General features: G+C 33.0%; 1 protein-coding gene across 6 annotated transcripts in view; it reads right to left on the bottom strand.

Moving 5' to 3' along the window:
- Positions 1 to 15285, bottom strand: part of mbc (myoblast city) — a 131221-nt gene that overhangs the window by 92877 nt on the left and 23059 nt on the right. For all 6 annotated transcript variants that reach the window (XM_069839028.1, XM_069839029.1, XM_069839030.1 and 3 more), the window contains exons 12-16: positions 14351 to 14538; positions 12303 to 12403; positions 10737 to 10877; positions 10342 to 10521; positions 8293 to 8467 (exon numbers count right to left, since the gene is read on the bottom strand). In XM_069839028.1, coding sequence (XP_069695129.1) covers positions 8293 to 8467; positions 10342 to 10521; positions 10737 to 10877; positions 12303 to 12403; positions 14351 to 14538 — 785 coding nt within the window. The remainder of the gene's footprint in view (positions 1 to 8292; positions 8468 to 10341; positions 10522 to 10736; positions 10878 to 12302; positions 12404 to 14350; positions 14539 to 15285) is intronic.

Genomic DNA, 15285 nt, shown 5'->3' with positions numbered 1-15285 from the left:
AGTGCCTACATGCCATGCTTAATGCCACATTCATGCCGACTCAGAATAAATGCAACAAAAGAATTTACATACAAATAAAAGTAAAACATTGACAAATATTTAATGAGAAGGTCCACAATTGTGGAAAAAGATTGAAACGAAAACTGCTCCAATTTCTCTTATAACCTTCATGTTGTACTTATTGTCTAGAAATAATAACGAATTGCCATGTTTAATTTCAGGCTATGTTAACTCACAACATGAGTTTTTTTATTATTCTATTTCTTTGGCATGTCTTCATATCTCTGTTAGAATAATGTTAAAGAACTCTGACAAACGTTGGCACTATAAAGTAGTTTTGTGTGAGATCGTGCGTATTTGCTTGTTTTCCGCACAGAACCAATACGCGGTAAGTGTGAAATACCACATTCAGTATTCCCAACGTAACACACATAACAATTTCCCTCTTCTTACCGCTTAAGCGCGACATTCATTTTACTGCTTTAGGCTTTTAACATATTATTTTTAGAGACGTTTAACATAGTAATAATTATAAATTGGAAACTTACCACTGCAATTCCACCTAAATTGCATTGTTAATTATTGTTTTTAAATATTTGCAAAAATTAAGTAAAGTCTACTACTCCACGAAAGCTATTGTATTCCTGATACAAGTAACATTAAGGAAGCCGTGAAAAAAATCAACAAGACTCCAGATGCCGATGATATTACTGCAATATGTTATATAAATAATATTGTTAAAATATTAAAATGAAAAATAAATCATTACATAACCTTACCATTGTTTTAAGTTCGCATTTATAGACTGGGGGAAAAAAAAGACAGACGTATATCACGGCCTGCTGGAGTATAGATATTTTTGTTTTCTAAAGTTGCCATCATTAAACAGAAACCAAGATGGAGATTTCATTGCAACTAATTAGAAATTCGTCTTTCAGGTATGTAATAAACGATCTTCGCACAAAATAATGTACGATACACGAGCTGTATGTTTGTTTTCATGTTCTCGGAAATTAAAAAAGCTCAACTACGTTTCGCTTTTTCAATCTTTTCCTCGAACATGAAAACGTCAACATACCGCTCTTGTAACGTATATTACTATTGCTATCTGCAATTTCTCTCTGCTTACTATATTGCTTGATTCATTTCTTCAACAACTTTCATTAATTCAATTCTGCTTTTGAGTTTCGTGGCTTCGCTCTGAAACACCAAACGTCAGTATTTCTGACAAACAAATACAGAGTTCAGGTTCTAAAAACAACCTACGGTGGATGACAGAGGGGAGAATATTATGTACAAGACTAACATACTAATACATATGTACATAGGAAATGAGACGATGTATGTATAATATGAACAAATACGAGTATATAGGACTGTACAGTCGCACATGAATATGAACACAAGATGCTGTCAAGATTGCCAAGGCTGTTGAGAGAAACCAGCAAGCATAGGATACATACGTTACATGAATATACCCACCACCAATGCACATGAGTGGAGGCACAGAGTATTTCCAAGAAACTCTGTGCCTCCACAGCAAAATATGTACACTGGGGCACAGATGCAAGCCATATATAATCACTATTCAAGCAACTAGTCTCTACCGAAAGCAATACGCACATACAGCTAACTAGAACATAGACATGAACAATATTTTCTGGACTACGTGATATATAAATTGAGGACTCATATAAATTGAGGGAAAGAAGACAGAGGACGGACACTGGAAAGTTTTCTTTTCTCAATCGTACTATCAGGGACTGGAATGCTTTACCTGCAGACTTACTAAAGGCTTTACCAACAACCAAAAATGTATTTAAAAATAGGCTTAAGGACTTTACTAATAGACGATAATTATACACAGTATTTAAAAGGGTGTAAATGATATTTTGTTATTGAAGTGTTGTATCAGTGAAGAATTATGTTGTGTCAGTGAAGTGTGCTGTGTAGATGAAACGTGTTCCCGTCAGTGAAGCTTTATAGTTTATAGTGGCAGTGCAAAGTATTTGAACAGTGAAATATTTTTGAAGTGTTAGTGAAATCAGGATAGAATCAGTGAAATGTGTCGTAGTTCCAGTGCAGTGAGTGAGTTGACAGCGAAATGAGTGTAATGTTGAAAGGTTCTTGTGGAGATATGAACATATCATACTCGTGGGTTTTAGTTCGAACTTAGGTTTAAGATACAAATTAGATTTATTTTAAATGTTATTTTAAGTGATCGTGCTTCATTTAATTTAGGATATTCCCTGTTATTATTATTATTATTATTATTATTATTATAAATTATTGTTAGTATTATTAATTGTACTTTTAATTAATAAGTTTATTATTGTCATTATTGAGTGTAATTAGTTACCACTGCCACCGGGTATATACCCATTGCAGTGTGAATAAATACATACATACATCTTTTCTATCTTTAACATCACAAAAAGTGAAGTGAATCCTACAGGATCTACAGTGCCGACATGCATGCTTAACAACAAATGCTATGGAAAATAAAAAATTACAAGATAATTACATTTTTTAAGGTTGCACCAATTCCAGTATCATAGATGAAATCAAATTGTCATTGAAAGTTTGGACTATTTTTGACAACTTAAATCATTTCATACACTAGGTAATTATACTGAAAGTTATAAGTATTCTGATATGCCTAAATTTATGGAACCTGGAGTGGTTTTGTTGGTGATTAGCTTCAGAAGGAAGTGAGTGAATTTAATTCCAGGTGGAGACTAAAGATTTTTCTTATTTTTATTTTTTAATTCTAGAATAGCTCTAGCATCCCTCACTCTTACAAAAAATGACTACTTTGGTCTTTCACCTATAGGTTAAAGGACTTAAGCATAGAGTTGATTGTCACCTAGTTTCTGGTAAAAAAAATTACGAACTATTTGCCTTCATTCCACATGTAATCACGATGTAACATTTTTAACTTTAACCTAATATCATAACAAAATGAACTAGTTATCATTCTCAGCTACTATTCTAACAGTACAGACAATGAATTCCCTTGCTCCTTCATAAGTGGAGTTTGATTCTACAATGCTAGCAGAGTCCATAGGATGCAAGGTGACACATCTGGAAGTAACAGAAATCAACTGATTACAATCCAGATTCAAGATTTTGGTAACACCTAAAAACTGTGGTAATTAATTCCCAGCATGATGTTGATAGTGAACATCAAGAACACAAACGCAAAATATATTATAAACCATAAGAAGATTCATATACCGAATAATCCTATTGATAAATCAAGAATAAATATAAATATGAAACACATCAGAAAATGTTAAATTTTGGCAATGTATTCAGATATTGTTCTCAAGTATTGGGAAGTAAGAAGACTAATAACTTTCCTGTAAAGTCCCAAGCATACATGTAGCCAAAATATTGTAAAAAATTGTAAAATATTGTAAAAAATCTATAAAACTTGTAATTGTAATCTTGTATTTTTTTTTTCAGATCTTAAAGCTTCATTACTAATGTAAGATTTATGGAATATAATAAATGAAATGAAATAATGAACATATACTCGTATGTTTGAATAAAGTATCTCTTTTTTCTGTAAAATTCACTATTCTCTCTCCTGCAGTCCAGAAAATACTATAATTAAGGTGATATATTACTATCACTGTGACAATAGTTCACAGTTTCCGTAACACTACATGGAATTTTGACATTTACAAGTACTACAAAACAAATCTGTGATAAGACAAGATTCTGTGCTTCTAAGGTACATAGCAATAATTTTTTTATGTGATATAACAAGATAGAACATGCTTGTGGATATATCTGCTAATATTATATAACATCTAATAGAACTTTTGAAATAATTCATTACTTGTAAGTGTTGTAGAATCTTTATATTTTGTAAGCACCTCTATTATTAGTAATCATTTTCAAAGCACATTAGTTTATTAAATGTAGTAATACAATTTGCAGATAAATCTGCAGTTGTATTTACAATGTTTCCTGCATATACAGCCATCATGTTAGCCCAAAGCAGTATTATATTTGAGTACTACCTGAAGTGAAAATATGTTAATATAATCCAATTTAAAGGTATTGTTTTCATATTATTGGATAGGAATGATAAAATAATGATAAAAAAATCTCAGTAAATTAAGTTCAGTGATAGAGTGAAATAACTATATCACAATTTCTACAATTTATTAAGTTGGCCACATTTGTAGCACAAAACACTTGAGCTAGTGTTCTACAATTTATTCAAAATTATTTGTACCTCAATAGTGATAATATATCAGTTTTGTAAAACAAAAGCCAGTGTTTCATTCGAGCTTACTTTCTCACTAAACCGTTAAATTTATTGGGAAGAACATTTACAATATTGACTGTCTGTCATCAGCATCACTATTCTCATTTCAGGCAGCAAATAAAAAACCATTTACAATAATCAATATTTCTGCAAAAGATTTTCACCATACTCACTTGCTCATTTATATTAGTTAATGTAATGTATGGTAATATGTTGCAAGTATAGTTACATTACTTACCTGAATGACGCAAAGTTGTATATTGTATAGCATACCAATCTTCACTGGCTGATTTTGTGAAACATTTTAAAAAATATTTTCAAACGCAATTCAAAAAATGTGCAATATGGATAAAATGTGGATTAAATATCTTACAGCTAATTGGATCTCTATATTACAAATTGCGGTTTCATAAAGTTCATTAGTACAGCCTGGATTAATATGTACAAAATGCATGTTGCATATGATATTCTGAAACATGCGAGAAAGTAACATCCTTTGAAAATTATGGATTGATCAACAATTATATACATGCATTTGATTATGTATGTTGCGTCACAGGCAAAAGAATGAATCTGAGGTCTCAGGTAAAATGGAAGCTGTTTCGTCTTTTGTGCTCTCTTCAATAAAATAATATCACTGAATGAAGCACAAACATGGCTAAGTTCTCCCATCCAAGTACAAACAGCTAAAAGTAACAGACAAAAGGCTACAGGAGTGTCGACTGTAAGCATTATTTAATTGAATTATGTCAGACTAGCTGTACCCGTGCGCTCCGCTGCACCTGTTAGAAATAGATATAAAGTAATTACGTAATTAAAATAGGACGTTTGATCCAGGGAACATTCGTGTTTGATAGAAGGATAAATCGTTTAATATGTTACTTAATTTAAACTGTATTTAAAAAATTAAAATGCGATCATTCTGGTCCAGAGACCACTCATTTAGTGCAATGATAATTCCTTTAACATATTTATTAATTGTTATTACATGCAAATAATTAAAATATGATCATTTGGTTCAGAGAACATCCATTTTTGGTGCAATTTGGTCCCATCAAAATTTTGCTTGGAATGAAACGTATCAGAAATCATTTTTAAAGAAACTTTTGTTATGCAACATTTTTCACAAAAACTAATAATAAGGGAGATATTTCGATTTATTTAATTCAGGCCCCCTTATAACCTCCCTTTTAAATAATGTATTTTGAATGCCATATAGCCTAAAATCTAAGTTACAACGAACTTAATTTACATGTCAATTTTCATATAAATTGGTTCAGCCATTATCACGTGAAAAGGTAACAAACATCCAGACAGACAGACAGACAGACATACAAACAAAAATTTCAAAAAAGCTATTTTCGGTTTCAGGATGGTTAATTATACATGTTAACACCAATTATTTTTGGAAAATCGAAAATTACCAGAAAAATTTTGGCTACTAATTTATTATTAGTATAGATTCCTCATGGATTCATTCTTTCCCCTATCGATCAGTATAAATATGTACTGGTATTTCAATTAAAAATGCATCATTTATATAAATATTTGCCTGTTGAATGTTATGATTACTATAAAAAACACTTATTATATTCTGTTTTTGCAATGTGAGGGTAGCAGTAATGTCTTGTAATGCAGAAAGAAAATTTTCTTTTAAAATATTCAATAGAGGCATTTCTGGGGTTTTCTTCAATCCATTAAAAGTAAATGCTGGGTACTTTCGGCACCAGACCCCAAACTCATTTCACTGTCATAACTTTCATCTTTATCCATACTGCTTACTTCCGTATACATGTCATACAGGGTGAACAAAATATGACTTAAAGGGTGCCCCAACCTCAGAACAGATTCATGATTCAGCATATCACCAAAAAGCAGGTAGAGGCACAAATGGCATACATGCCAATATGCTAAGAGTTAGGGAATAAAAAAAATACTGATTTTTCAATTCTGGAATCTCGAAGGTAAAATAATTATTATTAGGCAATGAAAGCATCTACAACAGGCTTGATCTGCATTGTGCCATTCTCATCTGACATGCAGTTTTCGTATTTAGTGATGGCTGCTCGTGATCAGTGATCTGGTATGTTTTACTGAAAGCCTAACATTCACAGAGTAGTATTACATAATGCACATGCAGGTGATAAACATAACATTACAAATAAACTGTACGTAACTATGTACAAAACACCCGAAAATATATACAAACTCGTTAACTTTTGATTCCAGTAAACTACTAACAATATTGTCATTTTCAAGTATATATGTGATTACATATAGTAGAACCTATAAGGATACAAGGATATCTGTCGGATACAGGGGGGAGAGCCATTAATCCTTCCCATTGAAGGCTTTGAGGAACCAACCTGGACAAATACCCAATGTCCCATCCCTACCTTCCCGTGGTGCAGCTGTTAGTAAGCATAATTTTACAAGCTGAACTAAAGGGAGGGGCTACTCATCAATTAGCACTGGTCAGCTTGATGAGTTAATGACTGAATTTGGTATAATTTTCCTCTAACCAATACCTAATTCCCTCTTTACCCTTTCTCATCCAGTCCTCTGACTGAATTCTTATTTTCTTCGATCCCGACGGCATTAGAGCATTCGAGGCCTAGGGGTTCATTTCCCTTTCCTTCCTCCTCTTTCTACTTTTCTGTTCCTAGTGCTGACCTGCTATGGCACTAAAATCGTCCTCCAGTGGCTTAAGGAGGAGAAGCTGGTGATCAACAAGATCTCCCAGCTAGGTCCAATGGACCCGTCGACCAACAGCAGGTGTGGTCCTCCAGACATTCTGGGTGTTGTGTGTGAATGAAGTAGCCACCAAAACGTTAAAATATGGTGTTCACTTAAATCAGCTACAACTTGCCATTTTCACTCCAATATGAAATGAGTACCATTAGGGTAAAATTATCCAGAGGTAAAATAGTCCCACAATTGGATCTCCGGGCAGGGACTACTTTAATGGTACAGAATCAACCTGCATAGAATTGGAATATATCAGTCTCCTAACTGCCCATTGTGCAACTCAAACCAAGAAATGAATTCGGAACACCTCAAAATCTGTGCTTCAGTGGCTGACCATGATAATATCTTCGAAAAATATTGGAGTGCAAGAGGTCAAATGACTTTATTGTCAAATGCCTGACATTAGAAAACAACAACAACATATAGTAGAACCTCCATTATCAGTGGTAATCAATGGGGTGGACTGAACAGTTAATCGAAAAAATCGGATAATCAGTACCATAAAAGATTTTCGTACATTTAGTGAATAATGATCACATTTTCGTAATTGCACTGAACATGCTAGGTAGTGGATCAGAAGTTCACTAATCAAAGCCTGGTTGTTAACAACGAGTTTTTAAGGGGCAAGGAAACTCCTTGTAACGGCTGTCTGTGGAAAGACAGGAACAATGGAAGTCTCATGTTGTAGATTTACATACTTCATACTTTATCCTTGATTTTTATTTTGTGACTCCAATCTCGTATTCTGAGATGAGTCACAGTTTCTCGTTCCCAAACTACTCGTTATTTGAACTTTTTTTATACTTAGCACAACGCAATTTCTTTTGAGACAGGTCAGATTTTTTAACAGCTGAAGATTCAACGAGAAGCTAGGGTTGGAGATGGATCTGGTGGTGGTGGTTATCTCCAAAAGACAAACAAAATTCAAATAGAAAATGCAAAGGGCTTCCATTTTTAGGGTATGTTTCTAGTCATGTCCAGAAAGAATACAAACATGCACACTGAGTAACTTATATACAACTTATATCTACTAAGCAACTTAAAATTAGTTAAGGAAACATAGAATACTGTACAAAGACCATTTGGTCCAAAATGATGCATTAAATAAAAATGGTATTTATAGAAGAACACAAATACATATAAACAAACAAACAGCTGTCATCATGACACTTATTCTTTTGTAAAGCTGGACAGATTACTTGGTGAGAAACTTACTTACGTACTCTATAGTTGCAGTGATTTTGCTAAACTAGAGTGGTTACCTCATCTCTGGACTCCAGGAGCTCCTTGATGTGAGACGTGATGACTGGGAGTAGAACAGTGCGGCAGTCGCTGTACTGGAACAGCTTGCTGTGTACAATGTCATTCACAGTCATCATTTTCTGCTTTGTAAGGCGGTTTGGTGGCAGCTTGTTGATGAGTTCTGTTAACAAAGCACTGCAAAAGACATACACAACTTTTCAATAAGTCTTTTAATGAATAAACATTTTTATTACGTGTACTAAATACTTTTAGTTTCCTCTCTAAGAAATGTACTTGCCAATGCTGAATGCCTTAAGGACTTTGAGATATATATATATATATATATATATATATATATATATATATATATATATATATATATATCATTAGTACTGTAGAGTAAGAGCTTTGATAAACTCGAAATGTACACCCATCTATACATAATATCCGCATTCCTTTGCATTATTTGTATAGTATATTATTCTTCCACTACAATAGTTACTGTCATTTATCAATATTATCATTATAATTACCCATACATTAGTATTACTGTCAATAGTAGTTTCAATCACTACTCTTCTCCACTCCTACTACGTAAATACACTTCTCAGAGATTTATATTAGGTAATTTAAGGGGGAGGTACACCACTGGCCTGCAAAAATTTAGTGAAATTCATTATTTTTATATTTCAGCTACTATAAAAAGCTAAATGAACAATACTTTTTATGCTATATATACATATATTACACTATTCAGAATATTAAAATAGCTAATAATTAGCTATAAAAATAATATCAAATTTGCGTAATTTTTTTTACAACCGTAAGGCATTTACATTATAAAATATATAATTAATTACCTACATGATTCTTTTACTGGAATGTTTTAAAGACCTGCATTGACAACATAGTCTAGGATCTTGGGTCCAGTTACAGGCACAGTTATGCCCACGTGCATTAACGTCGGTTAGTGTAACCACCAGTTGAAATTGTCACCTAACCTCTGGTTAAGCATTTTTACAGTGGATCGATCTCGATTACGAATTAAATAGGAGGTTACAGTAATCTCTAACCGGCCATATTCGAGCAGTTAAAAGAGATAACTAGTGATTAGTAGAGCAAGTAAAGCAAAATGGCGGCCAAAGCCACAGATGTTTATTTCAAAGACGATTATTATTGTACAGTACTTGAATTACTTGGATAGAGCGTCAGCGTGAAGTTTCTTTAGTGGAAAGAGAGAATTCTTACGAGGAATTAGGTGACAGAAAATTTCAGGAGGGATTTCATTTATCAAAATCTACAAATGGATCACTTGAAATAACACAAAAAGTCATATTTCTCCTATGGTTCGGCTGCTTATATTACGATTCTATGTAACTGTTATTTTCTGTACTAAAAGGGGGAATACTCGAATATCTCTTTCTCTATGTCACTGGGTGAACAAAGAGAAGTTATGGATGGATCTTAGGATAATGAACAGTTCCCTCGTGTAAATGGGGTCCTAGATCGTACACACATTCCTACTCATCTTCTGCATACTTTTCCTTTATAGATATTCCATCTTTTTATATAATATATTTAAATTCTAGTAATTAAGTCTAGCGATACTTCAACCACACATTGGGATATAATCATTTTTGCATTCAATTTTCTATTTTGTACGATTTTAACGTAACAGCAAAGAAATGCAACTCGCAAATATAACAGGGCCCAAAGGCAAACAAATGCAAAGCGAAAATGTAGGACACATTCATTTCGATGTAGAACAGAGTGAGCGCAGTCGTTTTTAGACATTGACTATTATCTTTGCAGCGGTATGGATGCGTTCCTTTAGTCATTTTGTAGAAACAGTATACCATCATAGACTTTACTTTGGTTAAATGATGTGTCAGCTAGCCATGTTTAAGTAATCGGTGATTATGAATGGTGCACACAAATTACATTTTAACCACTGTTACTGTTTAATCGTCGTTTCATAATCTACGATTACTGCGTTTTTAACCGATGTTGATACACTTCGCCATTATTTGTATTTCTTAAACTGCATTCTACTTAACGTGTGTATTCACCTGAGTTCAGTGGCACTGAACACGGTGAGTATGTCTGGAATGGTGAAGGGCAGGTACTTCAGACAGGCTCCTTGCACCAGCAGTGTGCTGTCCGTGTTATAGCACATCATGCCCGTGATGCTCTGCAGTAGCTGCTTCAATGATAACTCGAACTGCTGCTGGCCTTTACCCTCGTTCAGCCTGCATCAAACACACTAGCTTGTGAATGTGGTATTTTACCTTGCACATGCAAGCCCATACACACATGCTTACAGCAGCAAAGAATACTAGCAGAAAGAGATTGCATTAAGTTTCTGAAACTGACTAAAGTTGCAAGATTGTGTAACTTCCTTTGGATGGACCATTAAGATGATCTCGTTTACAATTTAATATTGCTCTGCTCGGCTGGCACTTACTCAGAGAAGAGTTGCCTTGACCGCACAATGAAGCGCATGCAGTACTGCAAGGACTTCATGGTCTTCAGGAGAAGATCCTTGTCTTGGCTGTCATTAGAGTTGGCGTTGTCTATGTGGTATTTTAGCACCACAATCAGCTTACTGCAATCAATATTGAATATTCAAATATAAACTATATTAAAATAAAAATTATTTCATAACTGCAAGATAACTAAATTAGTCACAGAAGGTGAAGCCAGAATCCATTGTCATTGAAGATTATGATACATTATTATGTGTATGACTTATGTTCTTAATACTGTTTCAAGTGTATTAATTTTTAAGTATTAAGCTAACAGAAAATTCAAATTTATTTCTTATTCTTCCAAAACAGTGCTTTTCTTTTCAGCATTTTAACTTCCTTTATCTATTTATTTATTTCTATTGCTAGTAAGTTTGAAATGAATACAAGTTAATAAATACAATGAAAGATAAACTAGCCCACTCCTGAATGAGTAAGACTCGTGCTCAGGAGGGGATTCCAATACAGACAAAAATTAAATTAAAATTGAGAGTGAATACAGATTAAATAGTGTTTAATATGTTTAAACCCAAACTATAAATCCAATACAATTTTTTTATTAATTTGGGGAGGATTCGTGGTTAAAATAATATTGGAATAAAATTTGTTTAATAATCTGGGACCTTGACTCATGCTATGATAAAAAGCTGCATTGGTTTTACATTTTGGTTCACACAAACATAGAGAATTCATATTTTTAGTTCTATATTTATGTGTATACCTTTCAAAGTTATTAAAATTTCTATGAAAACATTTTAATAAAATAAAATAATACATTTGTTTAATATTGAAAACTTTGAAGTGTTTAAACAACAATTCAGTTGGGTAATCTTTCTGCTTTTTTAAACAAATTTTTAATACTTTTTTCTGTAGTAAAATTAACGGATAAAGGTTGGATTTATAAGTTCCACCCCAACCTATGATATCATACATAAATATAGATTGAAATAATGCTAAATAAATTATACGTAAACAGTTAATTGACAAAATATTTCTTAGAACAACAAAGTAACAATGTTTTACGTAATTTATTGCAAATTAACGTTTCTCAACCCTTCTGATAATGCTTTAATATGATCCCCTGGCCTAAGTAGAAGAGTAGAATATAGAACATACAATATAGTAAATGTGAAATTTCGTACCTATCAATTTAAAAGAAACCAATTTAATTGTGTTTATATTTAACACAAAATAGTCAGATGTTTAAATTTGTACAGAACTTTTAAAAATTATTATTATTGAAATAATATGTTCATAAATGTTATACCATTAGCAAAGTTGCCCTTAAAATAGATCTCAATTCATAAAAAAAAAAAATTATAATTAGCTCTTGATGGGTCAACATATATTTTAAATAATAAGGCGAAATTAATTCAAAACACATATTTTAAGGAAGTTTTCCAAATAAAAACTCACATTTCCAAAGTAGTATATTCATAAGAGCATCAAAATATTACAAAATTAAATACAAACATATGGATAAGAAAAAGAATAAACCAACTCACTTGTATGCAAGTGTTGCACTGAAACTTTCTTGAATGTAGAGATCTAAAACTGGCTGAAAATGCTGGTACTTCCTGTCTGACACCAATCCAATTATGTAAAGCTGGAATAAAAATAAAATGTGAGGTACCTACACAGGGAGTGATTTTACACGAAGTATTTTTCAGGCTGCTTTCTTTATGGCTTTTGCATGTTGTATTTAAAGCAAAGAACATAAATGTAATGCCAAAGATACAAGCATAGTGGTACAAGTTTTATAAAATTTTTGTCTTTCTACATCTGTAGCATTATTTCATTTTTTTTTTTCATTAGTTGTTCAGATATTAATCAGTCTATGTACAGACAATAATTTAAATGACCACTACAAGTAATACAATGCAGTGAAATCCTAGTTATATCAGGTCGACCTTTGGAAATAATCTGGCACCAACTAAAGTCTTATGTTACGAAAAACAATATTACTCCGAGTTGAGTCTAGTGTGTTAACTTCTGCGTGATGGAGCTGCAACAATCGGTCCCCATAATTGGTCCTCCTGTGTTCAACATGCAATTAAAACGGAACAGAATTATATGAAGTATGACAGGGACAGTAACCAAGAGAGATTTGTGGTTCATTTAGGAGAGAGTGACGACGAATAGAGGTAAGAGAAGCAAAATGTCATATTTTATTACATATCATTTCAGATTTCGCTGCGGATTTAGACATGAAACACAAATTGACAATATTCTTTCGGTGTTATTTTTTATTATTATTATTATTATTATTATTATTAGGCCTATTATTATTATTATTATTATTATTATTATTATTATTATAAGTATGAAACTATATTAGTTTGAAGAAGTTGACCGTACAATGGTTCTATAACGGATCTCTATACACACAGTAACTCAAAATTAACCATTCATTAATTTGTGATTGATTGAATGAAAGTACAATTTGTTGTATAAAGGCCCGCTCCCACTTAGCGAAATCGAACCGAATCGAAATGAAAAGTCTGCCGCCATTCACATCTAGTGGAATCGAACCGAACGGTACTTTTATGTTTTGTGTTTTGTCATACAAAAGAGAATAATTCTACACAAGATTATTAATTTTTCTTCGTGATTTTTGTATATGTTCTATTTCAGCAATAACTTTCAATAGTAAACAAATTAAGCCGCCAATAATGGATGTAGTTTATTTATTTTTTCACGAAGGCTTCACGAGAGCATACGATCATACCCGAAACAAGAAATTCTATTCTAACAGTGAGTTCTGTTCTGATCGATTCGCCTCTTTGTGCTATCTTCCATTTAAATACATTGTGAAGAGAAATTCTGTTCGATTCGATTCCACTAAATGGGAGCGGGCCTTAGAAATAAATATACGATTGTTTCATACCCACGCCACGTGGGGCGAAGTCAATGTAAAATGTGACAACTGTGCGCCTAGAAATTTCCGCATGCGTCCCTTAATGACTGGGGTGGACCGTAGTTCTTCTAGCAACAAAAGAGACCGACTGGGGGTCCTTTGAAAAATCTTACAGAGTTACAACTCCACGGAATGGAAATGTGAGAACAGACGTGAAAAAATCATGTCGGAAAGGACGGATACGGACACAGAAAGCACCGTCACGTCCCGGAGATGTGTGAATAAACCTTAATTCAGCAAATAATTGAGCGGCAAATAACGTCGTGTGCTTTCTGCGAACGCCAACAAAAGAGCCAAAATGGCGAGCGATTATATTAAGTATTTATCGAGCCTTAAATGAATAACATCTTCATAAGTGAATCACAAGACGCACATGTTTAAATGTAGCCTACCTGCAACGTGATGGGCTGTCGGAAATTAGAGCGATGGGACTATATATGCTGTATCTCTTGTTAAAATGTTTTAAAAATATTTCACTATCTTTTTTTTTTTAAAGTAGTATTTTATACAAACAAGACATTTGGTGACACCTTGGGAAGACAAAATGCTGTTTCACCTATGACATACTGTAAATACATAGACAGTGTTTACTCTTCTCTTCTAAATAGGTATGTTCATAACAAAACATTCACTTACAAGGCACTCAAAGACCATGTTGTCATATAGGTCTGAATCAGAGTTCTGCATCAGAATGTTGAACAATGCATCCAGAACATCCTGCAGAAACTTGACAACTTCCTCCCCATCCACTTTCATGAGGGCTGCAAGGCTATCTTTAAGACCTTCTGGATGACTCACCCAATTCAGAAGTCCCAGCAAGTCCACTAAAACAATAAACAATACTCAATAGAGGGGACAAAAATACAAGTCACAATCCAAAGATCATTTTATGATTCCCACCATGTTTTAACACTTTTTCAATGGTTAATCATAATCGCCATTAGACCAAAGTTGGCTGAGGATTGATTTTTAAATAATAAAATATTAAGTATCACTTCCTTTGGAAAGAAAGTGGAACTCATGCTCTCATATCACAGATTGCAGAAACCTTATTCCTGATTGAGAAAATAGCAGACAAAATTTACTGTCAGGTTTCTACTCATATAAAAATTCACCTCTAGTCATGATCCTTGTCTAAACCCTAGCATCAAGAATAATAAATTTCATTTTACAGCTGCCTCACCTCACAAACAGAATTAAAGTATGGTCACATGTTGCTTATGTGAGTTAATTTTTCGAAGTATTTTGTGGTTATGTTCATATTAGGTTTTCAGATAATGATCATTCACAATATCTATTGTGATAAAAAATAGATGAAACGAGATATATGAAAAAATACCAAATGATGGAAATGGCTGAAAGAACAAAGTACATGAAAACAAACACAACCACTTGAAATGAAGTACGACTCAAAAGTGATGCACACAGCAGAAGTTCGTTAGTGCCCTTGATGCTTCAGAAGTGAAGTTTTACTCTTGACAACTATCAAGTCTTTACGTGGTCCAAAAATAATAATGGAAAATAAAGAGTTCACCCTTTCAAAGTAAAAAAAAATACTCATGCAGGAAAAT

Source organism: Periplaneta americana, chromosome 11 (genome assembly GCF_040183065.1).
Source record: "Periplaneta americana isolate PAMFEO1 chromosome 11, P.americana_PAMFEO1_priV1, whole genome shotgun sequence".
NCBI classification, from domain to species: domain Eukaryota; kingdom Metazoa; phylum Arthropoda; class Insecta; order Blattodea; family Blattidae; genus Periplaneta; species Periplaneta americana.
This window is presented reverse-complemented; position numbering and strand designations above follow the sequence as displayed.